This window comes from Panthera leo, chromosome D1, assembly GCF_018350215.1.
Source record: "Panthera leo isolate Ple1 chromosome D1, P.leo_Ple1_pat1.1, whole genome shotgun sequence".
NCBI classification, from domain to species: Eukaryota; Metazoa; Chordata; class Mammalia; order Carnivora; family Felidae; genus Panthera; species Panthera leo.
Genome location: NC_056688.1, coordinates 46,793,315 through 46,820,136, shown reverse-complemented (window position 1 = coordinate 46,820,136; position 26,822 = coordinate 46,793,315). Strand labels below are relative to the sequence as shown.

Below are 26,822 nucleotides of genomic sequence, written 5' to 3'. Positions count from 1 at the left end.
TTATGGCTGAATACTATTCAATTGTGTGGATGTATATCACATTTTCTTTATCCATTCATCCATCAATAAACATATAGGTTGAGTCTATATCTTGGCTATTATCAAGTACTGCAATAAACCTGGGAGTGCACATATCTTTTGGAGATAGTGTTTTTGTTTCCTTCAGATAAATACCCAGAAGTGAAATGATCAGATTATATGATAGTCATATTTTTTCCCAATTTTTTTGTTTTATTGATGCCGATGCTCAGGCCTTGACCTTCTGTAGCACTCCTGCTGCTGCTGCTGCTGCTGCTGCTGCTGCTGCTGCTGCTACTTGGTCTTCAGGTTCTCCCGGTGCCGGTTAAGTCACAGCACATGGTATGTGTCTTCTTGGACCACAGATCCAGGGACTTGTATTTCTTGCCCTCAAAGAATTTCCTGAGGTTCTCTTCCGAGTCTAGTTGATGATGGTGCTAGATTAACTTAAAAAAGAAGAAAGAAGACTCAAAGAGCTAAAATAGAAATGAAAGCAGGGATTTTACAACTTATGACCCCAAATTAACAAGGATCATAAGAGACTACTATCAATAGTCTCTACAATCAATAATTATATGCCAACAAATTGGATAACCTAGATGAAACGGACAAATTCCTAGGAACATCTAACCCATCAAGATTGGATCATGAAGAAATAAAAAATCTGAACAGACCTATAACTAGTAAGGAGACTGAAGCTGTGATTAAAAAGCTCCCAACAAAGAAAAGTTTATGAGCAAATGGCTTCACTGAAGAATTGTACCAAACATTTAAAGAATCAATACCAGTCCTCATCAAACTCTGCCTATGAGTTTAAGAGAAGGGAATACCTGCAAAGTCATTCTATGAAGCCAGTATTACAGCATTATCTTGATATTAAAACAAAAAAAGTTAAAGATCCGAGAAAGTTATAGAACAATATTCTTGGTTCATATTGATGAAAAGATCCTAAACAAAATATTGGCAAACTAAATTCAAAAGAACATCAAAAAGTTCATATACAATGACCAAGTGGAAATTATACTTGGAAAACAAGGATGGTTCAATATAAAAATACCAATCAATGTAATATATCTCATTAACAAAATCAAGGACAAAACCACATGATCATCTCAATACAGAAAAATTAAATATCTCTTATGATAAAATTTACTCAACAAATTAGAATAGAAGGAAACTACCCCAATGTAATAAAAGCCACATATGGAAAGCTCATAGCTAATATACTCAATGGTAGAAGACTGAAAGCTCCTTCACTAAGATGAAGAACAAAGCAAATATGTCCACTCTTGACAACACTATTCAATGTAGTACTTGAAGTTCTAGCAAAAGTAATTAGATAAGAAATTGGGGAAAAAAGTAAAATTATCTCTGTTCTCAAATGACATACTCTTATATGTAGAAAAACCTAAAAATCCCAGAAAAAAAAAAAAGAACTATTACAACTAAAAACTATTTCAACAAATTTGCAGGATACAAAAGCAACACACAAATATTAGTTGTCAATAACAATAACAATGCTCAATCCAAGAAAGAAATTAAGAAAATAAACCCAATTAATATACCATTGAAAAGGATAAAATACTTAAGAATACATTTATTCAGGGAGGTGAAAGACTCATGGACTCAAAACTACAAAACATTGCTACAAATATTAAAGAAGACAAAATACATGGAAAGACATCCTGTGCTTCTGGATTGGAAGACTCAGTATGGTTCAAATATCCATATGACCCAAATTGATCTACAGAGTCAATGCAATCCCTATCAAAATATCAATGGCATTTTTTTTCAGAAATAGAAAAAAATATCTTAAAATTCATATGGAATATCAAGGTATCCTGACTAGCCAAAACATTCTTGAAAAAGGAGAACAAAGTTGGAGGCCTCACACTTCTTATGTCAAAACATAGTACAAAGCAACAGTAAGTAAGACGATGTGCTGTCATAAAGATAGATATATCAACCAATGGAACACAATAGATATTCCAGAAATAAATCTTTGCATATATGGGCAAATGATTATTGACAAGGCTGTCAAAACTATATAATGGGAAAAGGATGGTCTCCTCAAATAAATGGGGTTTGGAAAACTGGATATCCACATACATACATACATACATACATACATACATACATACATACAGTTGGATCTTTTCCATACTCCATATCCAAAACTAACTCAAAATGGATTAAAGACTAAAATGTGATTAAAGACCAAAAACTACACAACTCCTAGAAGTAAACATAGAAAAATGAACTTCAGTACATTGGATTTGGCAATAATTTCTTGGGTGTGACATCAAAAGCACAGGAAACAAAAAAAGCCTGTGCAAAACAAAATAAATCCAATTAATATATGACAAATGACTTCAACAGACATTTTCCTAAAGAATATACACAAATGGCCAATAAGCACACAAAAAGATGCTCAACATCACAAATCATCAGGGGCATGCAAAGTAAAACCACTATGAGATACCCTCTCACACTCATCAGGATGGCCACTATCAAAAGAACAAAAAATAAGTGCTGACAAGGAAATGGAAAAGTTGGAACATTTGTGCCATGCTGGTAGGAGTGTAAGATGGTGCAGCCATCATGGAAAACAGTATGGCAATTCCTCAAAAAAATAAAAATAGAAATACCACATGATCCAATAATCTCAGTTCTGGGTGTGTATACAATAGCATTCAAAGCAGAGGCTTGAAATGATATTTGCACACCCATATTCTTTGTAGCATTACTCACAATAGCCAAGTGATGAAACAATCCAATGTTCATGATTGAATAAATGGATAAAGAAAATGTGGTACCTACATATACATACTTGGAATATTATTCATTCTTTTTCATTTTTTTGAGAGAGAGAGGAGCAAGTGAGTGAGGGGCAGAGAGAGATGGGGAGAAAGAGAACCCCACAAGGGGCAGAGAAAGAGAGAGAGAGAGAGAGAGAGAGAGAGAGAGAGAGAGAGAGAGAGAGAGAGAAGTGGGGCACACCCAAGGTGGGGGGGGCTTCAGTTCATCAGATGCAGGGCTCAAACTCACAGAACTGTGAGATCGTGACCTGAACCAAAGTCAGATGCTTAACTGATTGAGCCACCCAGGTGCTCCATAATATTATGCATTCTTTAAAAAGCAGTAAATCCTGTAACATGCTGCAAAATGGATGGAAATTTACTAAATAAAATAAGCCAGTCACAAAAGAACAAATAAAGTATGATTCCACTCATATGAAGTATCTAAAGTAGCTAAACCCAAAGAAACAGAAAGTAGAAAGGTGTTTACCAAAGGCTGAGAGGAGTGGAGAGGAGTAATTAGTATTAAGTGGGTATAGAGTTTCAATAGAGAAAAAATTACAGGGGCTCCTGGGTGGCTCCGTCAGTTAAGCATCTGACTTCAGCTCAGGTCATGGTCTCACAGTTCGTGGGTTCGAGCCTTGCATCAGGCTCTGTGCTGACAGCTCAGAGCCTGGAGCCTGCTTTACATTCTGTGTCTCCCTCTCTCTCTGCCTCTCCCCCACTCACACTCTGTCTCTCTCTCTCAAAAATAAAATAAAACCATTAAAAAATCTTTAAAAAAAAGAAAAAATATAGAGATCTGTTGCATAACACTGAATATACTTAACATTACTGAACCAAACATTTTTAAATGGTTAACATGGTAAATTTGATGTTATGTGTTTTTTACCACAATTTTAAAACTAAGGTTAAATACTTTTTAGAGTTGGAAAAATGTGAGAGAATTCACTACCAGAAGATTTGCATTCTAAGAAATGACAGTAGAAAGAAAATGATACCAAATGGAATATCTATAAAAAGAATGAAGGGGTATTAAGGAGGGCTCTTGTTGTGTTGAGCATTGGGTGTTATATGTAAGTGATGAATCACTAAATTCTACTCCTGAATCCAATATTACACTACATGTTAACTGGAATCTAAATAAAAATTAAAAAAAAAAATAAACTAACAGTTTTGATAAGGATATGCTTATCATAATTTGAATATCATACTTTGAAATGTAATATTTTGCTTCCAATTAATTATTACTATATGTGCAACTAATTACCAATAGTAATTCCCAATTTTTGTCTTCAAACATTTACATATTTTATGATAAAAAATAAAATTAAAAGGCTAAATAAATGAATAAAAATAAAATAAAATAAATAAAAATAAATAAAAAGAATGAAGAGTACTACAGATGGAAAATATGTGGATAAAGGTACATTTTCTTAGTTTTAAAAGTGTTTTCAGGGAAACCTGGGTGGCTCAGACAGTTGAGCCTTCAACTTCAGTTCAGGTCATGATCTCATGGCTTGTGAGTTCGAGCCCCGCATTGGGCTCTATGCTGACAGTTCAGAGCCTGAAACCTGCTTTGGATTCTGTGTCTCCCTCTCTGCACCACCCACCCCTGGCTTGTGTGCCACCCCTCCCCAGCTTATGTGTGTGCTCGCTCTCTCTCTCTCAAAAACAAATAAACATTTAAAAAAATGCTTTCAAAGACAAATGACCATTGAAATAAACAAAAAATAACCATGTATTGTGTTGTTTATAACATACTTAGAAGTAAATGTATGATAATAACAAAAAGACCAAGAGGAAATAAAGAAAAGTATACTGTTGTAACATTCTTTTATCATACATAAAATGGTATAATATTACTTGAAGATAGGTTGTGATAAGTCAAAGATGTTGCAGGTTTAATTGTGTCCCTCCAAAATATATTTGCAAGTTCTAATCCTCAGTACCTGTGAATGCGTCCTTATTTGGAAACAGGGTCTTTGCAGATGTAATCAAGTTAAGATGAGGTATATTGGATTAGGGTGGGCCCTTAATGAATGACTAGCATTTTCATTAGACTAGAGAAATTTGGGTACATAGGCACACACAGAGGGGAAAAGACCCTGTGAAGGCACAAAGACACAGGGATAGATGCCATGTGAATACAGAAGAAATTGGAGCAATGCATTGACCAGAGACATCAAGGTTTGCCAGCAAACACCAGAAGCTAGGAGAGAAGCATGGAACAAATTGTCCTTCAACACCTCCAGTAGGAACCAACCCTGCCAATACATTGATTTCCGACTTCTAGCCTCCAAAACAGTGAGCAAATAAATTTGTTGTTGTAAGCTGCCCAGTTTCTGGTACTTTCTTATAGTAGCCTGAGGAAACTAAAACAGGTGTATAAGGTACTATACATGCTAAAGCAATCATTGCAATTTTTAAAAAGAACTGTAGGTAATAGGCCACTAAATGAATAAAATGTAATAAAAAATATTCAATTAGTCAAAGCAAACAAACAAAAGCAGAAAGAAAAGGGGGATATAGAACAGATGGAAGAAATAGAAAACAGATTTCAAGGTGATATATTTTAAACCCTGGGATATAAAAATCATATTAAATACAAATGACCTAACCACCCCCCTTCATTAAAAGTCAGAAATTGTCAATTTAGATTTTAAAAATCCAATTATCTCCTGCCTATAAAGCCTGCATTAAGTACAAAGACAAAAGTAGGTTAAAAAGCAAAAGGATGGGGAAAGCTATGTCATATTTATACTAATTTTAAAAAGTTACTGTAGTAGCTATATTAATATTAAACAAAGTGAATTACAAAGCAAACGATATTACCAAGTATTAAGAAGGTCATTTCATAGTTATACAGGGATCAATTTATCCTAAATATTTATTCATATAATGTGGAACTTCAAAACACATGAAGCAAGAACTGATAGAATTGAAAGGAACAATAGGAAAATTTCCATAATAGTTGGAGATTTCATTAACCTCTCAGTAATTGATAGAACAAGTTGGTAGCGATTCAGAAAGGATAAAAAGTCTTAAACAATGCTATCAACCAATTTGTGATAACTGATGTTTTAGAACACTTGGCACAACAACAGCAGCATATACATTATTTTCAATCAAACATGGAACATTTATCAACATGGACCAGAATCTGGGCTATAAATATCAATAAATTTTAAAGGATCCAAATCATACAAAGTATATTCTGTGACCACAATGGAATTGAATTAGAAATATTAACAGAAAGGTACATGGAGAATTGGAACTATTAGAAAACTAATAAACATACTTCTAAATAACTCATGGATCAAAGAAAAAAAGCAAAGAGAAATTAGAAAGTGTTTTGAACCAGGGGCTCCTGGCTGACTCAGTCGTTTAAGCATCCAACTTTGGCTCAGGTCATGATCTCATGGTTCAGTTCTTGAGTTCGAGCCCCACATCGGGCTCTGTGCTGACGCTCAGAGCCTGGAGCCTGCTTCAGATTCGGTGTCTCCTTCTCTGTCTTCCCCTCCCCACTCACACTCTATCTCTCTGTCTCTCTCTCAAAAATAAATAAACATTTAAAAAAATTAAAAAAAGAAATGTTTTGAACCAAATTGAAATGATAAACATTCCAAAATATGTAGGATACAGTTAAAGCAGTACTTGGAGGGAAATTCATAGCACTAAACACATATGTTGGGGGTGGGGGAAAGATCTCACTTCAAATGACCTCAGCTCCTTCCTAAAGAATTTGGAGATAAGCCCCCGATTCTTGATTTCAGCTCAGGTCATGATATCATGTTAGTGGGTTGGAGCCCCATTACAGGTTCTGTGCTGCTGGTGTGAGCCTGCTTGGGATTCTCTGTCCCTCTGTCCCTCCCCTGCTCCTCAAAATAAATAAATTAAAAAAAAAAGAAATTAAAAATAGAGGAGCAACTAAATCCCAGGTAGGAAGAAGAAAATAAATAATATAGATCAAAGTACAAAACAATCAAATTGAAGACAAAAAAACAACCCCCCCCCCAAAAAAAAAAACCACAATGAAATTTAAAAAAGAAAAAACAATCCGGTTACTTGAGAAGATCAAACCAACCATTAGCCAGATTGACCAGACACTCAAAAAAAGAGAAGACACAAATGACAGATATCAAGAGAAATGTGATCTCACTACCCATTCTACAGACTTAAACACTAATAAGAAAATATAGTAAACAATTTAAGCTAATAATTTGAGAATTTAGATGAAATGGACGTTTCTTCTTGTTGAAGAACTGATTTTTTAAATAAAATCTCAATTACTAAATTGCTTTTATTACTTCAGAATGGCATGCTGCAGATACTGTACAGCACAAATATTTATAGATTTTAAAATTAGCTTAAAACCGTTAAAAATTAAATTTGAATGAGTATAGAATGGAGACAAAGTAGTCACTTGCGCACGCACTCACGCGTGGGAACAGACTTTACGGTTAGCACCTTAAGCTGGTTTTCTCAAACTGTCTCTGCCTTTTACCTAGGAAACTTTCCAGGTGGGGAGTATACTGGCTTTTTGGCTTGGAATCTGAGGACCTGTTTTAATTTTCTGGTTTATTGACCAGCGACGATTTGACATTGGATAAATTCCTCCCAGCCACAGGAGTTTTGGGCGCTCTTCTCCTGCTCACCTCGCCAATGAAATTTTCCCTCTTTATTTTGAATACCTCTTTCTCCTTGATAAAGCTCAGTGATTTCCAAAGCAACCTTGACAAGCACTTTTATAGGATCCTCACAACTTTACAAAATAATCAAGGAGAGTATTATTTCCCCTCCTGTTTTATAGATGAAAAAAGAACCAATGGAGATGAGAACTGAGAGGTCTTCAGAGGCTTGGTCCAAGACTTTGGTTCTCAATTGTTTTGACTTATGAAGCCACTAGCTCTCTCACTCTCTAGTTTTTCTTTCACCATAACTCACCCAACCCTTTTTTTTTTTTATAAGCAGTCCTCAGCAGGGCACCAGAGATCCTCAGAAAAACAAACAAACAAACAAACAAACTCTCGCTTGCTCTTGAGGTGCTCAGACTGTGGTGGAACATTTAACCAGATCACAACGTAGCACGGGAACTTAAGATTCAAGGGAGAATAAAAACCGATGGAGCCAAGAAATCTCAGCTTCTTTTAACAGTACCTATAGCATGCCAAGGGCTGTGCAGTTTTCTATATACCCTATCTCAACACATGAGGTTGGCTCTATTGGCCAGGAACTGAAGTAATGTGTGCAAGGTAGGTTTTCAGTGAAAGGAGAAGCATTACGGTCACTCTGATACCGAAATTGCACAATTTCCACATACTCTGTCCTGGATGGCGGAGGATAGGTTGTTAACAAGTACCCTCCGCGCTCGCCGAAAACCCACTCCTTACTCAGCGGCCCACCACTTCCCTCGGCTGAACTCCCCCAGCAGGAAGTTACTACTGCAGACAACCTCCGTGCTGGAAGCCCAATCAGCGCCCGCGACCCGGCGCCTGCCTGACCCAAGTCACGTGTCAGCCAAAGATGGCTGCGTTCAGGCTAGTTGAGCAAAGGTTGGCGTGAACCCCAGCGTGCCGAGGAGGGTTGTGACCAGAGCATAAGGTAATGGCATTCTGGGGAAAGGGTGCAGTAAATGCTCGGGTACCAAGAGAGGTACAGCGCGGTGACGTGCCGCTCACCTGCAGCGCGGGAATGAGATCCACTGACTGGGTCGGAAGAGGGAGGAGGGGAGACGACGCCTACCGTCTCTTCACTTTACATCCTAGAAGAAAAGACCTTATATTTAAATTAAGCTAATAGAAAAAAAAAAAAAAAAAGTCTGCGTCTGAATTTAATCCTGGCTTTACTGCTAATAGCCAGGGTGACCCTGGCCTAACTTAATTTTCAGAGGCCCCACTTGGCCCTTTGCCTATCTAAGAGCTATCCTGAGGGATGTGAGATAGCTAAGGCAAAAGCTTTTAAAAATGTTTGTAGGATTTAAAGGTGACATTGTCTTGGACTTGGATTCGTTATGTTTTTGTTTTTATTGTATTAAAAAATTTTTTGAAAGTAATCTTTACACCCAAAGTGGGGCTCAAACTCACGACCCCCAAAATCAAAAGAGTCGCATGCTCTTTGAACTGAGGACCCCCGAGATCAAGAGTCGCATGCTCTTCGGACTGAGCAGCCAGGCACCCCTGGATTTATTGTTAGTAACGCAGATACAAAGGCCTACTGCGGGCTGCTATGGCAGAACTTTTTTGAATTAAGGAAGACTTTTAATAGCCACATCTTAGAAAAAGCTAGTTCACAGAACTCGGAACCTCGTCAATATGCAGAGCATAAAATAGAAAACTAGTCCAGCAGCAGGCTGGACTTTCTAAGGAAACAATTTACTTCAGAACTATACATCGTACACTTTCTCAGTACATTTTTTAGATTTTTTTAATAATATCTATTTTAGAAGGAGAGACAGAGCGTGAGCTGGGGAGGGGCAGAGAGGGAGGGAGACAGAATCTGAAACAGGCTCCAGGCTCTGCGGTGTCAGCGCAGAGGGGTCTTGAACTCAGGAACATCGAGATCACGACCCGAGCTGAAGTCGGTGGCTTAACCGACTGAGCCAGCCAGGCGCCCCAAATTTCTCTGTATATACTGAATTTATATATCTATCCACACAACACACGTGCGCCTCCAGCACATAAACAGAATTATTCAAAGTTCCTGTAGGTCAGAGATGGTGTCTGTCATGGTACTATAACCAAGACCCTCAAAAAGTTTGTGTCCAGGAAACTCGATGTAAATTTCTAAGTCTATATTGTACTTATTAATTTTAAATCTAGGGATATGAAGTTTCATTTCACTCAACATGTTCCAAATGAAGTCTTATATCTAACAGGTACCCAGCAATAAATCAGTGTTGTAAATTAATCTCGTAGCAAATGTATAACAAAAATCTAATTTCATAAAACTGTGTTGTATTTTGCTGTTATTTCTGAACTTTTGCTTTGAACTCTGCTACCTTGAAATCTTGTTTAATGAGCTAAATCTTCAGGCTAATACTCATAGTTCACCATCCCCCTACTCTACATTACTAGCTGGCCCTTTAGAGAAAGTGTGCAGATTTCTACTTTAGGGTATACCTGAAAGTGAAATTGATTATATGTTTCTTCTACCTACTAAACAATACCAAATTCTTTATTCTAAAGTGGTTGTATCCAAAGTGGGTACAGTGTACACTTTGACCAGTGGCACATGAGAGTTCCAGTTACCCAGCATTTTTGCCAGTAATTGAAATTGTGAGGTTTTAATTTAGCCAACCCAGGTACAGACTGATATCTCATGGTGGTTTTAATTTTTTATAATGAGCTTAAACATATTTTCATATCTATTGGCTGTTTGCTTCCCTCTTTGTGAAAGTACCTGTTCAAACCTTGTGCCAACTTTTCTATTGCGTTGCTTGCCTTTTTCTTGATATATGAACTTCTTTACATATTCTGGGTACTAACTGCTCCTCTGTCAGTTATATATTGCAGACATTTTCTCCCAGACTGGCTTATCTTTATAGTAGCTATTGATCAACCCAAGTTCTTAATTTTAATCAGTTAATATTGGCTTAATGTTAGTTTTAGGTGTTATGTTTAGTGCTGTTTACAAATTCAGAAATATTTTAAGGATTATAAAGCTATTCTGTATTTCCTAGAAGCTTTATGGGTTGCTTTTCGTGTTCTGATTCTATTTCACTTAGAATATATTTTTTGGTATGGTGTGTATGCATTGATTTTTCAGATTACGAATTCAAGCTATAGCTAATTTTTTAATTAAATATTTATGGTATTTATAAAGCTTTTTATAAGCCTTTTTGTTGTTTTTCTATAGATACATATTATTGAGAAATATTTTAATTTTTTAAGGCTCAAGATGAAAAATCATGAACCAGATGATACTGTCAAGGAAGACTTAATTTTCAATATCATAACCAGAAAAATTAACCACCTCCCAGAAGCAGAAAGGTAATTTAATTTAAATTTAATTAAAAAATATCTTTTACCAGGTGGATTTTCGTCATTCGTTCATTATCTCACATTTATTTGATTTGAATATAAACATATAATGTCAGAAGGAAACTGAGTTCATTTTCTTGCCTTACTGAGAAAACCCAAGACCAGGAGAGGTTAACTATTTTGCTTGAAGTTAAGGCTAGAATTCATGCCTTTGGACATATCTAATTATATGATAGTGCTCAGCAATTTTTCCATTTGGGTGAGAGTATAGTCAGATGTGAACATTTATAGACTCATCTAAATAATAGACCTTTAAGATGGCTTTTAAATGGTCTTCTTTGGGGGCGCCTGGGTGGCTCAGTCGGTTAAGCGTCCGACTTCGGCTCAGGTCATGATCTCACGGTCTGTGAGTTCAAGCCCCGCGTCAGGCTCTGTGCTGACAGCTCAGAGCCTGGAGCCTGTTTCAGATTCTGTGTCTCCCTCTCTCTCTGCCCCTCCCCTGTTCATGCTCTGTCTCTCTGTCTCAAAAATAAATAAACGTTAAAAAAAAAAAAAATTAAAAAATTAAATGGTCTTCTTTGTCAGTTCATTTCTAGAACTATGTTTTACAGTCCAAGAGAGTGCCATGTGACACACATGACAAGAAATGCCAGAGAAATGAGATCATGGCTTAAAGATCTATATTATTAAATAGAAAAAGGCTATATAGGAAACAGAGTATCTCTGAAGACAGCACTGAATAGTGCATTTCTATAGCAAGAAGACCTCTCTGAATAGGTTCCATTTAAAGAGAAATTATGAGACCAAAAAGCATGAAGGGGAGCCAGCCTAGGGAGGAGAGAGACACAGTATCTCAGGCAGAGGGGATGGCATATGCCTAGGCCACAAGGTGGCAAAATGTTGATCATACCTGAGGAACCAGTGTTACTGAAAAACAGGGAAGTGGGCATAAGATTGAAGGAACAGGAAGAGTTCTAAGCAGGGAATGATGTGATCCAGCTAACATTTCTAAAGAACGTTCCAGTTGCTTTGGGGAACTAGATTTAAGGTAAGAGAGAAATTTAAGACCAGTAAGAAAACTGGTATAGTAATGTTGGTAGGTGGTGATGGTAGGGGTGGGGTCATTGGACATGAAAAAGGTGGATTTGAAATACATTTTGGAGTAAATTCCAGATACATTCTTGAGTAAATTCCAGTCTTGCTGCTACTTAGCCCAACAAGAGAGAACCTATAGACCAAGGGCAGCAATAAGAACTTGGTGAGATTTCATAAGCTGTATATCCTACAGCTCTTCCCCCACCCCCCACACACACACACACACACACACACACACACACACACACACACACACACACTGTACGTCCTTTTGTTGTTTTCCTGAGGGAGGTAACAGAACTTTTCAAGCAATAAAGGGCTTGTGTCCATGTTTCCAGCTCAGTAAGGTAGAGAGCCAGAAAGACTGACATAATAGGTGGTGGCAGCTTCGAAAAGAGCAGGCTATCTCACTGGGACTTTCACCAAATAAGAATGCAGAAACAGTGGGGAAGTAAGCTGGAACTGCATAGTAAGTAAGCTTTAATTTGGAAGTAAAAATTGCTCTCAGGCATTGGCACCTGAACAGGGCAGATGACAGTGTCTCCTTATCTTTGACTTACTTCATATTTTTCCCGTTCCTATTTTCTTATCCTTGTTCTCTTAAGTTTGAATCCTCACCTGGTCTTGCATTATCATTAGATATGTTTAATAGGTATTTGAAAAGTCCTGAGGTGTATGAAACTTTAATATCAAAAACTTCACTTTCTGATCTACAAAATAATTTTATGTACCATATATTTCATTGCCACTTAATTGTGATCTTCTATTTCATGTGTTTCATTCATGTTGTCTAGTTGTTTTGTGTGTGTCTTGCTAAACAGTCATGAGTTTCTAGTAATATAGGCACTTTCTTGGAAAACTGACTTGCAAAGGAGCTGCTAGATAGTAACTGTTTTGTACTGAATTATTAACTAAAAAATGTGACTCTAAACCATAAGAAATTAAAATTTGGGAGGCCATAAACTTTGCTATTCAAAAATACAAAAGTCTTTCACTTTCATGGGTTTTCTGTTATTGTTTGGTAGGTTCTCTAGGCTCTCCTCACTTTTTAAATATATCTTGTGTACCCTAAGTTTCTAAACTGCCTCTCGCTTATACTTCCATTACCATTTCAATAGACTTGTTTTATCTCATGCTCACATGTCTTTCATCCTCCAATAATAAACTATGAAAACACTGAAGGTAGAAGATAATTTTTTGTCTCCAGCATCAAGTCTGCTGCGTGTAATAGGTACTCAGTGATTGAATGACAAGCACTATTATGATTGCAGAGTGACAGGTAAGAAAAGTAATGCCTTATACAATGTAGGAAGCTCAATTAGGAATTCCTAGAAAAGCTTTTTAAGATGAGTGTTAACCACAGAAATTAGGGGGCATTGTGTGGGTTGTCTGGCTAAATAAATGATGAGAAATTTTTAGAGTTTGATGCCTGTGTTGTAGATGGCAAGGCAGGTGGTAGAAAAGTGGTAGGCTAAAGAGTTTGGAGTACTTTCAGTATCCAGCAATAAGTTTAGGTATTATTTTTTCCAAAACTAAAGAAAGCATAGAACATGCATTTTAAAATTCATACATACCTTGGCTAAAAACCAATTCTACCACTTACTAGCTCAAAACATCAATTTCTTCTTTATTTCAGTGGGTTGTTGTAAAGTACCTAACATAGGATATCCCTTAAATATTAGTACTCCTCCACCTCCCTATCCTGATTCTAATCCTTCTGGGTAAAGTGAAAGGAAACCTATTAATTTCACCTTAATGAATGCCTTTTAGGTGTCAGGTGCTACTGAAAACAAGACAAATATATCTTTGTATCCATTATCTTCAAGTTATTTACTTGAAGACTGGTGGGGAAGCCTGACATAGAAGTATTTGTAAGATAGATCCACCTTATCATCTGTTGTGCTAGAGTTAAGTATTGGGTATTGTGGGAGCCCAAAGAGGCATTCACAAGACCCTTCAGAAGCTCTTCCCGGTTACATTGTTGTGGGAAATTTCTATACTGTCTCATGCAAAATCACAAAGTCCATTCAGCAAGATCTAAATGTATCACTCTATCCTTAATTGTTGAACAAATTCAAAAGACCTTAGAATAAAAATCTATATATAAAACATTATTCTAAAAGGTTTTTGTTTTACGGAGCTCTAAGGGATAAATGTGGTATCCTGTTATTCCTATAATTCTGTCGTGTTTACACCAGAATTGTTGGACAGCACACACAAAAAAAGTTACTCTTTTTTTCTCACCATTCAGGAATCTATTTGAACATGGATCAGTTTATATTGGACTTAACGCTGCTCTCTGTGGTCTAATAGCAAATAGTCTTTTTCGACGCATCTTAAACGTGACACAGGCTCGTATAGCTGCTGGCTTACCAATGGCAGTGATCCCATTTTTGACTGCGCATGCATCTTACAAAGGTTTTGTAAATCTACCTTTGAATACAGGTAAATTCGATTTCACTATCACCAGAGTTTGCTTTGGTATATATTATTTGCACTTTACATTAATCCTTAAATATTAACACCAGGTTAATATATTTTAGTCGGTGCATGGATAAGACTGAAACTTGCTAGCCTGTGTAAAGTGGCAGTTCATATAACAAGTTAGTCTTCTATGCAAGTGAAATGCACACTCATAGCAGTTATAGTTTTCTTTAGCTAAGTTCTTTCCCACAATACTTAAAGAAATATGTGTAATTTTTTTTAAATGCTTCCTTAGTTTTCTTTTTTCTTTTTTAACGTTTATTTATTTTTGAGACAGAGAGAGACAGAGCATGAACGGGGGAGGGTCAGAGAGAGAGGGAGACACAGAATCTGAAACAGGCTCCAGGCTCTTAGCTGTCAGCACAGAGCCCGACGTGGGGCTCGAACTCACATACCGTGAGATCATGACCTGATCCGAAGTCAGACGCTTAACCGACTGAGCCACCTAGGCACCCTGCTGCCTTAGTTTTCAAAAAAATTGTATAGAGGAAAAAAGGGGGGGAAAAACTGAAGGGAATAAGACCCTTTATAGATTAAATCTCCCAATGCACTAAATATATATACAAGAATTACAAATATATGGAGACTTCATTTCCTTTTGATTGTTTACCGTATGTGCTGAGTGCTTTCAGTATAAGCATACCTTGGAGATATTGCAGGTTAGCCAGACTACTGCAATAAAGTGAATGTTTTAGCAAAATCCAGAGAATTTTTTGGTTTCCCAGTGCATATAAAAGTTATGTTTACAATATGCTATAGTCTGTTTAAAGTGTACAATAGCATTATGTCTAAAAAAACCAATGCATGTACTTTAAAAATATTGCTGTCATTTAAGCTTTGAACGAGTGGTAATCACTGGTTACAGATCACCATTCACCATAACAAATGTAACAATAATGAAAAAGTGTGAAATGTTATGAGAATTACCAAAATATGACACAGAGACATGAAGTGGGCAAATGCTGCTGGGAAAATGGTCCCTACAGACTTACGCAAAACAGAGTTGCCACAAACCTTCAATTAAAAAAAAAAAAAATGCATTACCTGCAAAGCATGATAAAATGAAGCACAATAAAACAAGGTATGCCTGTATGGCTAATCATGAAAATTTTTTGACTGATTTCAAATAAAAATATTATTACTGCAGGTGATGGTCAGATGGAAGGGAGATAGTCCACTTAAATTCTCTTAAGTGTTCCAAATTGGTTTAAACTGGATGAATATTTTGCATGAATCCCCATGATCACTGTGGAAAGAATTTTTAAGATCTAGGGAAACCTACCACCCAGTGAACCGAACAGACTAAAACTTAAGTTATTAATTTAGCTTTCTGTTTTTAAAATAGCTTATACTAATTTGGAAATGAATAAAGAATTTTATGAAAATAGTCAAGCTATATAATATAAAAACAGAAAATGAACTACAAATCATTTTTTAAAAATGAGTTACAAGTTTCCTGAAGACAGATTACCTCAGGTTTGCCAATACAAGTGCAGAAAGCAGAAGCAGTGCAAACTGAGATTATTATATTCAAGTTCAAAACAAATTATTTTTCCTAAGATGGTTTCGTTATTCATGGCCATTTTAGGTTATCCATACATATTATACCTTCTAATATGCCTTGTAGATTTGTATTTGCTGCCTGAAAATTGAGTTCTTTGTGACACATTTAAGATAAGCTTGCATTTTTAAAATCATGTTTGCTTGACTATCATGACCTTCATTTTAGAACTGATTTATTTCCTAGGTGATTTGAATTGTGAAACCTGTACCATAACACGGGGTGGACTGGTTGGTCTTGTTTTTGGTGGTCTGTACCCTGTTTTCTTGGCTATACCTGTGAATGGTGGCCTAGCAGCCAGGTAGGATTCTTTTTTTTCCTCATAATCATTGAAAAACTTCAAAAATATATAAATGACTACTTCTCAAGAATTTGAAAACAGTTCTAGAAATTGATGCCACTATACCTCTTGGGTATATAGGTTCGTAACCTTAATTTGTTTATTGAATGCCAGCTACAAAGCTGCAAACATTACTCTGCCAAGCATGAGAGCTCATTAAAGAAAAATTCCATCACAAAATGGCTAGCTATAAGCCAAATATTGCAGTTATTTTCTGATGAATTCATATCTAGCAATATAAGCTGTATGAGCCTTCAGAGGCAAAGTGGATAAAGGGTCAAAAAACCCAAAAGTATAGTTTTAAAGACTAATGACATCAAAGAGAATAACCGAATTACCTTAATCTTTACCTAAACTAGTTTTATCTTAAGACTTCTGGGATTAATAGATACTGTACCATTTGATACAACTGTCTTTTCTAGAGAATGTCTCAATGTTTTCTTATAGGTATGAGTCAGCCCTGCTACCAGAAAAAGGAAACATCTTAACTTACTGGACTAGAATTTCTAAACCTGTCTTTAGAAAGATGTTATTTCCCATTTTGCTCCAGACCATGTTTGCAGCATACCTTGGATCTAGACAATATAAATTAGTTATAAAGGCTCTTCAGTTACCTGAACCTGGCCTAGAAATTCAGTGATTGTTAAACAACTTTGTACACAAAAATAAAACTGTAATGTATGAATAAATGTCTAGTGTATGAATAAACATACATTTGTTAATTTATCACGAGGTACGGTTCTGGGACCGATAACATTAAGGCTACACAAGGCAACACAAGGCTGAATATCAGTAAGGGCCATCCCTTTAAACAAGAGTGTAACTTCTTTAATTTGCCCAATGTTCTCTTTCACTTCACTTGCTCCACTCCTTTACATTAAGCATATTTTGGTCCATAATACAGGAAAAATAGCCTTACAGCAGTTTTAACTGAAGGCCTCATAAAGAATCCAAGCTGGAATGAAAATGGGAGGCAGGGATGAGGATCAGTTCACTACAGCAAATGTTACTCACACTTCCGTTTTCCCAATTCACTCTTTCCATTGGTATTATTAATCCATAGAAGTTTAGAACATATTTAACGACCTTCCTCACAGAGGGATCAATTCTTACAGTCTTAAAGATGGTGGGCTCAGCTGGAGCTGATATGTTGATATTGCCAATACAGTGATAGAATGATAGAGTTAACTATTTAAAGAGTCATCTTAATTATCTCTGGATATCTATGTTCTTGGAAGATCAAGGCAAATCCTACCTCTGAAGATTCCATCTAGTATGGGATAACCCTTTGGGGTCACATACCCAGACTTTTTTTTTTTTTTTTTTTTTAGCTGTGTGGTGTAAATTGAGCAACTTAACCTCTCTGGTCCTCAGTTTCTTCAACAGTAACCTCACTCAAGATTGGTATTATATAATATATGGAAGTTGACTAACCCACCACCTGACATAAATAGTAGCACTTAAACAGAACACTCTTCCTATTGCTCCCGGTTTTGTTTTCTGAAATAGCCTCATCTAATATTCCTCATTTCCTAAGACAGATCATTTAAATTTTCTAAGTGACGTATTACATTCCTCTTCCTAAAACTTTTCATCTCATTTCTTTATTTTCTTAAGTGAAAGCATCTAAATCACCATGGTAACTAGCTACTATCCTTATGTGGCTGAGATGTAACTAGTGCAACTGGAAAACTGCATTTTTACCTTTAATTAAAGTTTTTAGCCACATGTGAGTAATGGCTACAGTACTGAACGGTGTGGATCTAGACTAACACTCCCTTATGAAACAAGCCAATCTTACCAAATAAAGTGTCCTCCTACAACATATTCACAAGCATCTTATTTATTCCTTTCAAATATAGTGATGTATCTGTTATATAATCTTATGCTACTTAATTACATGAAAGGAGAATTTAATTTAGCTTGTTACCTAGAAAATGCAGCCTCATGAGTGAAATAGGCTTTCAGGGTCTCCTCAAAGAAGAAAGCAGTACAGCTAAATATTTTTAAATTCAAACAAAATTAACAAAATTCAAAATTCATTTTAAATATTTCAGAAAGATGATGTTCAACAAGTACCTTAAAATGTATTCCCTAACAAATTTATATATAGAACGATCCCAATTACAAAGCAAAAGAAATCTATATTTTACTATGAATATTCTCTGGGTTAGAGAATTAGTGGTGATTTTTCTTTTTGTTTTTGGTTCCTTTCTGTATTTTCTCAGTTTTCTATAATGAATATGCTTTACTTAAAGCTCTCTGACCCTTGGGTGCCTGGGTGGCTCAGTTCGTTAGGCATCCAACTTCAGCTTAGGTCATAATCTCATGGTTCATGGGTTTGAAGCCCGCATCAGGCTCTGTGCTGACAGCTCAGAGCCTGGAACCTGCTTCAGATTCTGTGTTTCCCTCTTTCTCTGCTCCTCCCCCACTCATGCTCTGTCTCTCCCTCAAAAAATGAATAAACATTAAGAAAAAAATTTAAAGCTCTCTGACCCAAAATTATATACTTTACATTCTGTCATTTTTATTTAAAGGAGAGTTCTACTCATCACAGCAAAAATTAAAACTCCTGACTTCAAAAATAAGAAATCCATATTACTAAATTAGACTCCTTAAAGAAAAAGAATGGCGCAATCAACCTGGATAATTCAAAAGCCTCTGACAACTAAACTGGTATCTCAGTACAAATTGTTTTCTTGTGCTGAAACACTTCTACCATAATACCATCTATAAATCCATACAAGAGTTTACAATGGTGTCTGTAACCAAAAAGAATTACTTCCTAACATCTCCGTCCTCTACCATATATATTTTTAGATCATCTTTCCAATTAGTAAAAATGGACAACATAAGCAAGAGACAATGTTATTTTACATCTGTTGCTACAAATCTACTTTACCAAAACTTGGATGGGGGCAGGTAAATGACATGTAAACTTGCTGTGGTCTTCCTTACAATTTAGGGAAATAGTCATTTGTAGCTAAGACCTTAAGAACACTACCCTTAGAGAGCTTTTAATAGTTCAGTTCAGTCATAGTAAACCAACTATTTAAGTCTGTCTTTTACAACTTACTTGGTGTAGTTATCTGGCTTTATGAAAGAGAGAAGGCTCATATTACATTGTAAACCCCAAACCATAGCACATTAAAAGCCAGACGGTCTAGGAAACTGACTGCAGTGGGTGTCCAAAGATATAGCATTTGGAGGCACAGTGTAAAGAAAAGTTGGGCCACCAATAAAAATCAAACTGCATATTATCCCAACGACGCAATTTTTCAAAATACCATTAGTGACTGCATTTTTAAATCAGATTGAAAATTAAGCAAAATAATTTTCAGCAAAAAATAATCTGGGGTCAACAAAACTATAAAAATTATTAAAGTCGATTGTAAACTGGTTTCTTTTTAAAAATTGGGGGAAATGGCTCTAATTAAGAAATCTTGAATGTACAAATTGAGGAAGGTAAAAAAGTAGGAATAAAAACACTATTATCAGTAACCAAAGTAATGAAAAAGGCAAGTTCATGAGCAACAACATTCTATTAACCAACCTATATATTTTTTTAAAAATCAATTTTTCCCTGATACTGCATGATTTATATTCCTAAAGATGGTGACTTTCTGAATAAAATTTAAATCACCTCGTTTAATTTTTCTACATTTCAAAACTGAAAGTAAATGACCATTTTACTACAAACAGATCAGAGCTGAGAGCTATCTGGTATTGTAAGACAACGAGTAACTGCCAGACAGAGGATTGAGGTATTCAAGTTCAAATATATGAAAAATACTATGCCGGCCACACAAAACATTCTACAAGTTTCTAATGGAAGACCCTCCCCTTTCTGATCCCTAGCTTAGAGGGTTAACTACCTGGTTTCTGAAGAAAAAAGTACACAGTAAAATACAGAAATATAAACATTTGGGAGGGTCTCAACACTTTGTATTAATAAGAGTCTGGGGGAAAAAGTAAACACTTAAAAGTATTCCAGTACCTACTCAACTTTTAAGAATCATCAGATTATTTAACTTAAAACTCTGACTAAATTAGTGAGACCTTAAACTAGAACTTCAAAATGCTGAACTAGGTAATCATGTATTTTTAAAGGTAATTACTCATTATCAGTGAGTTATCCACTCTGTTCTATCAAAGGAGTAATTAATCATCACCAACTAGTGTTAATGCCAAATCTTTGGTTGTAGAAATACAACCAGTTATACTGTTGGAACTGTAGGAATATCCATCAGTTGAGTATAAGCCACTACACATGCTCAATGTTGCCTGGCAACACAGGCACTGAATATACTTAGATTACAAGCAACAGTGGGTTTAATAAATTCTGTATAATATCATACAATAACTAAACTGTATAGTTATGATAACTCATTCTGGCTTTCTCCTACCCCTCCCACCTCTCTGATCTACACACTTCCCAATGAGTCAGTAAGATAAAATGACTCAGTCTAGACCAGACTGAGCTAAATAATGTATTAACATAATCCAATGAAATGAAATAAAACAATCCAGAGTTTTGAGTGTTTTTTCACACTTGTAATAAACTGGAAAAATGTTTCAATTAAGTAAAACAATCACATTCCGCATAAAAAAAAAAAACACTCCCATCATCCAGATTACTAAAGCCCTTACGTTACACTAGAGAAATTTTAATATATAACAGTAGAAACTACGATACCATTCGTTAGAAACCTCAAAATATTCAAGAAAGTGTCAAGTACTCAGAGAAAACTCAAGAAGCCAAAACCTCAGAATCCAAACATCCTATTACCCTGAATTGTAATTAACTACTCACATATTTAATCATAATCAATTTTTTCAGATACACAAGACAAATCAATGCATCTATTTAAAAAGACTGCTCTTTATAGTTAAAGACTTTACATTAACTTTTATATTCTACTCAGCAAGGTCAGCCTATACTTCAGATTAGCTCTCAATTTCCAGGAAATAAATACAAACTCATGATATGCTTTGTGATCCCTGATGGCCTGTTTATGTAATTCTACTCCACTAAATGTAATTCTACAGAATGTGCTCTTGATTGTGTAAAGACTCTATTATTCCTTGATGAAATACTATAATTCTCTTCTCCAATGGTTACAATTTTTAAAAGGTATGCAAGAACTGATCACTCCCATGAAAGACAAAAGGGTATGATTTTGTTCCAAAATTAACTTAGTCTCATGTATTTCTATTAAGTCTTTCAAGGATTCCAGAGAATCTTTTCATATCTCCATTTCTGGAAAGTGAAATCTGGAAAGTGAAATCAGTACAGAAGTAATTTGGGAACTTGAATATGGCATTCATTTTTTTCAGCAGATGCCAAATTTTTGACCGACATGGCTCCCACAATTACTTTGTTACCATCAGTCCAGTCAGTTAACAGGTTGTAGGAAAAGATTCGTTTTTGCAGACACTGCTAAGCTGTTTAAAGAGAAGAGAGAGAGATTAATTTAGTGATTACAAAATGCACAAATATTTAAAATATTTTGAACACTTTTTGTCGGATTATATCAGAGGTGTGACGACATTTTAACAAATGTGGACTTTTTAGTTAGGACTGGTCAAGAAAGTGCAGAAACAGTAAGTCAATATGACAGAAATAGGAGGTCAATATGATGTGTTAGTTCAATTAATGTATGAATTCCTGTCACCATCAGAAGGCAAATATTAAAAAAAAACTACCTCTTTAATTCTGTATCATTTTGCCATAGAGGCAATTAGGGAAAAAAAAGTTTCCCAAATACTAAGTTGTTTTCAACCACTACAGTAAATAGAGCTAAACCTTAAAATTTCAAAACAATCCTTATTATATTCCAGAAATCTCCTTTATCCAACTACTAATCATTCAGAACACAATTTTCTAAAAATAGTAAGACAACAGTTTCATATTAATCATAACTTTTTTTAATTAACAAGTAGTGAATCGGACACTTTAAGATATTGTTTACTACATACTGAAATAAACAGATCTGTTGTAAATTCAGAAACCCAAACATTTACAGTAAAATGTGCTTACACATAAATATGATCAAATTTATTTAAAGCCCCTGTTAGGTCCTAAATACATGCAATACCATGTAAAAACAAGACCATGAAGTTGATGTAAAAATGACAAAATCACTAAGTCACCAAAATTAGGGAAAAAAAAAAAAAAAGAATGAAATGGAAACTAAGAAAAGACAGTTAAAACGTAAGTAACCTAAATAAGCAGCTTTAAAAATAGGTGATACTAATCTCCATTCTCAAAAGTTCTTACTCAAGTATTTCCAAAAACTGCCATTTATAAAATGACATTCTAAAAATCTACACTTAGAATTTTCAAAGCATTCCAATTCAGAAAGCTCTGACTACTATTTCTCCCCAGCCCCAAACTTCAAATAATGCAGGACAAGCAATGACATTAGGAAGAAAATATTCCAAGGGAATGGTATTTTAGAAAAACACACTTACTGCTTCCAGAACCTTTTAAGACCCAAAGTCAGCATTAACAATAATCATTTTTCCTATTTTCATCCATTATTTTCCAATGTCATGTTAGAGATGAATAAATTCTTTGAGCCCATAACTGAAAGATCAACAAACCTGGTTTTATTATGACACCATATTTTTGTCATTGGTACTGCACAAAATTATATACAAAGAAATATATACAAAATGTTCAAGTATTAATTAAATTTCAATTCAAGGCTTCTGTTTCAAAAAGCTACATTTAACATATTCCATAGAGATAGCACAAATTAGTCATTTCAAATAATTTTTCCAACTACTTTTGGTTTGTGTGTGTGTATATATATATATATATATATATAATTCAGTAGGCACTAAAAATCCATGCAGCTGCATTGTGAGGGGCTTGCTCCTGCACTTAGGTATAAGCAGGTTCATCACTCCAGGTTGTGAGTTTGGCTATTACCCATTCATGCTCAAGTGCAGTAGATGATTTTACAAAATATGCTGTAATGCACTGGAAACCAGAGACCAAGTTAGGTCTCAAATTGTGTTATCTAGCAACAAAACATTTACAGTTGTGCAAGAACAAGGATTCCATTTTTATAACCAAATAACAACAAAACATTTTATGTGTAAGATAACTTACATCTTTGGACTGCTGGAAAATACTTTTTAATTATGAACATTTTAAAATAAAAGACAGCAGAAGCCCTGATATTACCTCTTTTTCCTCATTTCTTATACTACCTTTTAAAATAAAGCAGGAAATGTGGCCAGCAGCTGGTCCCGTCTCTTCTGCCCCAACAGCTGTATCCACTTTAGCACAAAGAAAAACAAGGATGCTAAATATGTATATACTTTATCAAACAGTGATGTTTCACAAAGAATTTCTTAATGCCTCTTACACTGAAGGACACAGTAACTGAATCTATACAATCAGACAATGGATAATACAGTACTTCAAGGGAAGAATATGTCCCATCTTTGGAAAAAGTGTCAATCGTGTTCTTGAGTAGCCAGAACCACTCAACTTTAAAAATTATTTTTAAATAGGACAAAAACCTTTGAAATTAGGAGAGTAAGATTCTTTGTGAAGCCTCACTTTACACGTTTTCATTCACATTTCACAACCTTCAATATCTAATCATACATAAATTTAACCTAAAATTTTAATACAACAAAAGTAAAAATGTTTAACAATTTATTTATACTCAGTGATAAGGTAATCACTGTGCTGGTCCTCAAAGAAACATTTCATTAACCATTATTACTCCTCCTTCAATAACACAGATATGCATGTTAATTTCCAACCTCTCTAATGGTGAGATATTAAAATCTTTTACTCTGAATACTTTGTATTTCTACATCTCCTTCTGAAAACTAAATGGCATTCCCAAATATTTAAGACATTTCTGTCATCTCCAGCAAAATAACTATCACATTTGTGCAAGCCCCAAATACTTATTGTCAGCCTCTAAAAAGTTGCTCTAACGTTGGAATTCCAATTTGCACCTTGTACAACTCGGAACTTCCATTCAACTTCACCTGTTTCACTGTCTCCAAACTGTATCTCTATTAGCAGCTTTCAGTGTACAGTTGGAACCGATGTCATCCAAGGCCATGTCCACACTGGGGACAGAAGAGCTAGGTACACGCAAGTCTGAACAAGGGGACACATTAACAGCTATTTCAACCAGAAGAAGCATCTTAAATACATTATTGACCAGCACAAGTCTGTTTCCAGGGTGGACAGGGCCCAAATTAGATTTCCCCTCCCACCTTCCAAAAAAGAAAAAAGAAAAAAGAAAAAAAAAAAACCTCCACACACACACATATTGAGATGTTGCCCATTAAAGTAGACTAAGCAGCAGAGCATGAGCGTTACGTGAAGAGATGGATCCTTACCAGGTTGTGAGGCGGGAACGACTGTTCTGTAACCCCTACAACGGAGCCTGGCAGGAAGGAAATCACCTAAAAAAGAAACTGTCAGAGAGATTTAATAGTCACATGTTATCATTAGGAGTTGGTTACAGTGTCACATTCATGCTTTTAGCTAAACACTTAAAGATTCAATATTACTGTTTTCCTCCTCTGAAATGTGTCCAGTGAAGATGTCCCACTAAGGTGTTTTACATGGTGTAAGGGAGTTGAAAGGGGTAAACGCGGATAAAGAGCAGATTACTTGACCCTACATTTTAAGAGAAGACGACGCCTTCCGGGCGCACGCCGAGCAGAACTCCACCGACACCTTATCCTTGTCCACATGAAGACACACTCCTCCCGCCGAGTCGTCCTCTTCCAGTAGGTCCTGCTGCTGCTTTCCCACGGGCAGAGCGTAGTCATGGTCACCGGCGGGCGAGTCTCTGAAGAGCGAGGTGGTCAGCCGCAGTCCCACGCCGCTCAGCCGGCTCAGCAAGCGAGCCAGTCCGGTCTCGTTGGCTAAGACGGCCCGTAGGTATCGACTCTCCTCCTGCAGTGCCTGCACGCGCTTGCCCAGCTCCCGATTCTCGGCCCGCAGCTCCTGGTTCTCGGCTGCCAGACCCCGGACTCGACTTTCCAGCCCCATCACGTACTCCTTCTTCTTCAGCCGATTGAGACGGGCAGCAGCCGCCGCCGCCTTCCGGGGACTCTTTGTCGCCGCCTGGTTGTTGTCGTTGCCGCTGCTGCCCGCGCCTCCTCCTGGGGACTTTCTCCGCCTCTTTTCGCCGCTGCCACTGTCACTGCCGCTGCTGCAGCCTCCGATGCCGTTTAAGAGCCTCTGCAGCAGGTCAGAAAAGCGCTGCATCTCGGCAGCCGCGGCCTCGTCGTCGTCGTCCCCTCTCCACAGGCCGCCGCTATCCGAGCCTCCGCCGGACGACGAGAGAGGCCCCGGCGAGCTGAGTCCGGGCTCCAGGTGCCAGTCCGGTTGCCGGGGGTCCAAAAGATCTGCCAGTTCCAGCCCGGACAGAAAGTCCATGTCCTCCGTCTCCTCCCCGGGGACGCTGGCGATCGCCTCCTCCTCCATCTCCTCGGGCGAGGGCGCGCGCACGGCCACGCCGCCGCGGCCCCCCCTCCCGGCCTCCAACTCGCCCTCGTCGCCGCGCGGCTGCTTGCGGCCGGGAGATCCGGCCGCCGCCGTCTCTTCCTCCTCCGCCGCCGCCGCTGCAGCCGCCGCCGCCCGGGTCAGGTCCGGGGGCAGCAAGCAGGTCGCGGCCGGCGCCGGACTCTCGCTGCGGGTTGGGGAGTCGCTGCCTGAGGCCGCCAGCAGTTTGGTCAGGCTATGCCTCATGGGGCCCAGCGGCGGGCCCACGTAGGCCCCGGCCCCTCAGACCGGGCCTCGCGGGCCCCCAAGGACCCCAGACCCCCAGCGCGGGGAGCCAGGGAGCTGGCCACAGCGAAATGAAGGGGAAGATCCGAGACGCCTCCCGCGCCACTTGACTGGTCGACCCCCCGCGCTGGGGCGGGGGGTGGGGGGGAAGGGATAGGAGTTCGAAGCGGCGAGGCCCAACGATGACTCGACCGCGCCACCCAGACAACGGCCTGGCCGGAAGTCGGTTGATCTTACCCCAGCCCCTCCCACGGCGTTTCGCGCTCCACTGAGCTCTAGTATCGCGAGAGTTCAGTAAGGTCCGGAGTGGGAGTAATTTCAGCTTTCCAGTGATGTCATAGTAACAGCGGCAAAAATAACAAACCCCGAATTTATCAAGAAGTGGTCTACTCTCTCCGCCCTCACTTCTCAACCCTGCATATTCTAGCTTCCACTTCCAGTGAAACGACTCTCTCAGAAATGATCTTTTAAATACCAAATTTACGAAAAATCTTAAAGTTACCCTGCATGTCCATGGAATTTTAAGACTGGTGATAAAACACCGCTTGAATCCTTTCCCCTTCTGTTGTAATACAAGATCATTTCATTCAAACACAGAGTGCTAGGGGAAAAAAGTAAATAAGTCATTCATATATAATTTAATTTCCAAGTTTTAATTATAATTTTATTAAAACGTCTAGGCCATTTCTATGCCTTTTCTAAACAACAAAAAAAGGTCTTTTCCTTGTCTGTAATAAGATTGTAAACGCATTTTCTGTGTGTA

The 26,822-nt window shown here is 37.3% G+C and overlaps 2 protein-coding genes across 10 annotated transcripts; one reads left to right on the top strand and one right to left on the bottom strand.

Annotated features, from left to right (window-relative positions):
• Nucleotides 1-204: 204 nt before the first annotated feature.
• CREBZF (CREB/ATF bZIP transcription factor) lies at nt 205-26,303 on the bottom strand. Of its 8 annotated transcripts, XM_042907032.1 has the most exons (5): nt 24,945-26,303; nt 24,658-24,735; nt 23,500-23,568; nt 8,498-8,580; nt 205-464 (listed from the first exon to the last, which is right to left on the bottom strand). In XM_042907032.1, exons 1-2 carry the CDS (start codon nt 26,018-26,020, stop codon nt 24,720-24,722), a joined length of 1,092 nt encoding a protein of 363 aa, XP_042762966.1. In that variant the 5' UTR covers nt 26,021-26,303; the 3' UTR covers nt 205-464; nt 8,498-8,580; nt 23,500-23,568; nt 24,658-24,719. The 8 variants fall into 8 exon arrangements, with proteins under 8 accessions (XP_042762966.1, XP_042762965.1, XP_042762963.1 ...); XM_042907031.1 differs by lacking the exons at nt 205-464; nt 8,498-8,580 and adding an exon at nt 18,696-22,867 and having other exon boundaries at nt 23,500-24,412; XM_042907029.1 differs by lacking the exons at nt 205-464; nt 8,498-8,580 and adding an exon at nt 18,696-22,867.
• Nucleotides 7,808-17,004, top strand: TMEM126A (transmembrane protein 126A). Of its 2 annotated transcripts, none has more exons than XM_042907038.1 (5): nt 7,808-8,071; nt 10,709-10,807; nt 14,145-14,338; nt 16,125-16,239; nt 16,726-17,004. In XM_042907038.1, exons 1-5 carry the CDS (start codon nt 8,061-8,063, stop codon nt 16,916-16,918), a joined length of 612 nt encoding a protein of 203 aa, XP_042762972.1. In that variant the 5' UTR covers nt 7,808-8,060; the 3' UTR covers nt 16,919-17,004. The 2 variants fall into 2 exon arrangements, with proteins under 2 accessions (XP_042762972.1, XP_042762973.1); XM_042907039.1 differs by having other exon boundaries at nt 7,810-8,420.
• Nucleotides 26,304-26,822: the final 519 nt, after the last annotated feature.

What these genes read in the sequence shown, in the direction of transcription:
- TMEM126A (XM_042907038.1), top strand. An exon ending in AAATCTACCTTTGAATACAG is followed by an intron (nt 14,339 to 16,124) that starts GTAAATTCGATT and finishes TTTATTTCCTAG; the next exon opens with GTGATTTGAATTGTGAAACC. An exon ending in AATGGTGGCCTAGCAGCCAG is followed by an intron (nt 16,240 to 16,725) that starts GTAGGATTCTTT and finishes GTTTTCTTATAG; the next exon opens with GTATGAGTCAGCCCTGCTAC.
- CREBZF (XM_042907032.1), bottom strand. Translation starts at nt 26,020, where the DNA reads ATGAGGCATAGCCTGACCAAACTGCTGGCGGCCTCAGGCAGCGACTCC.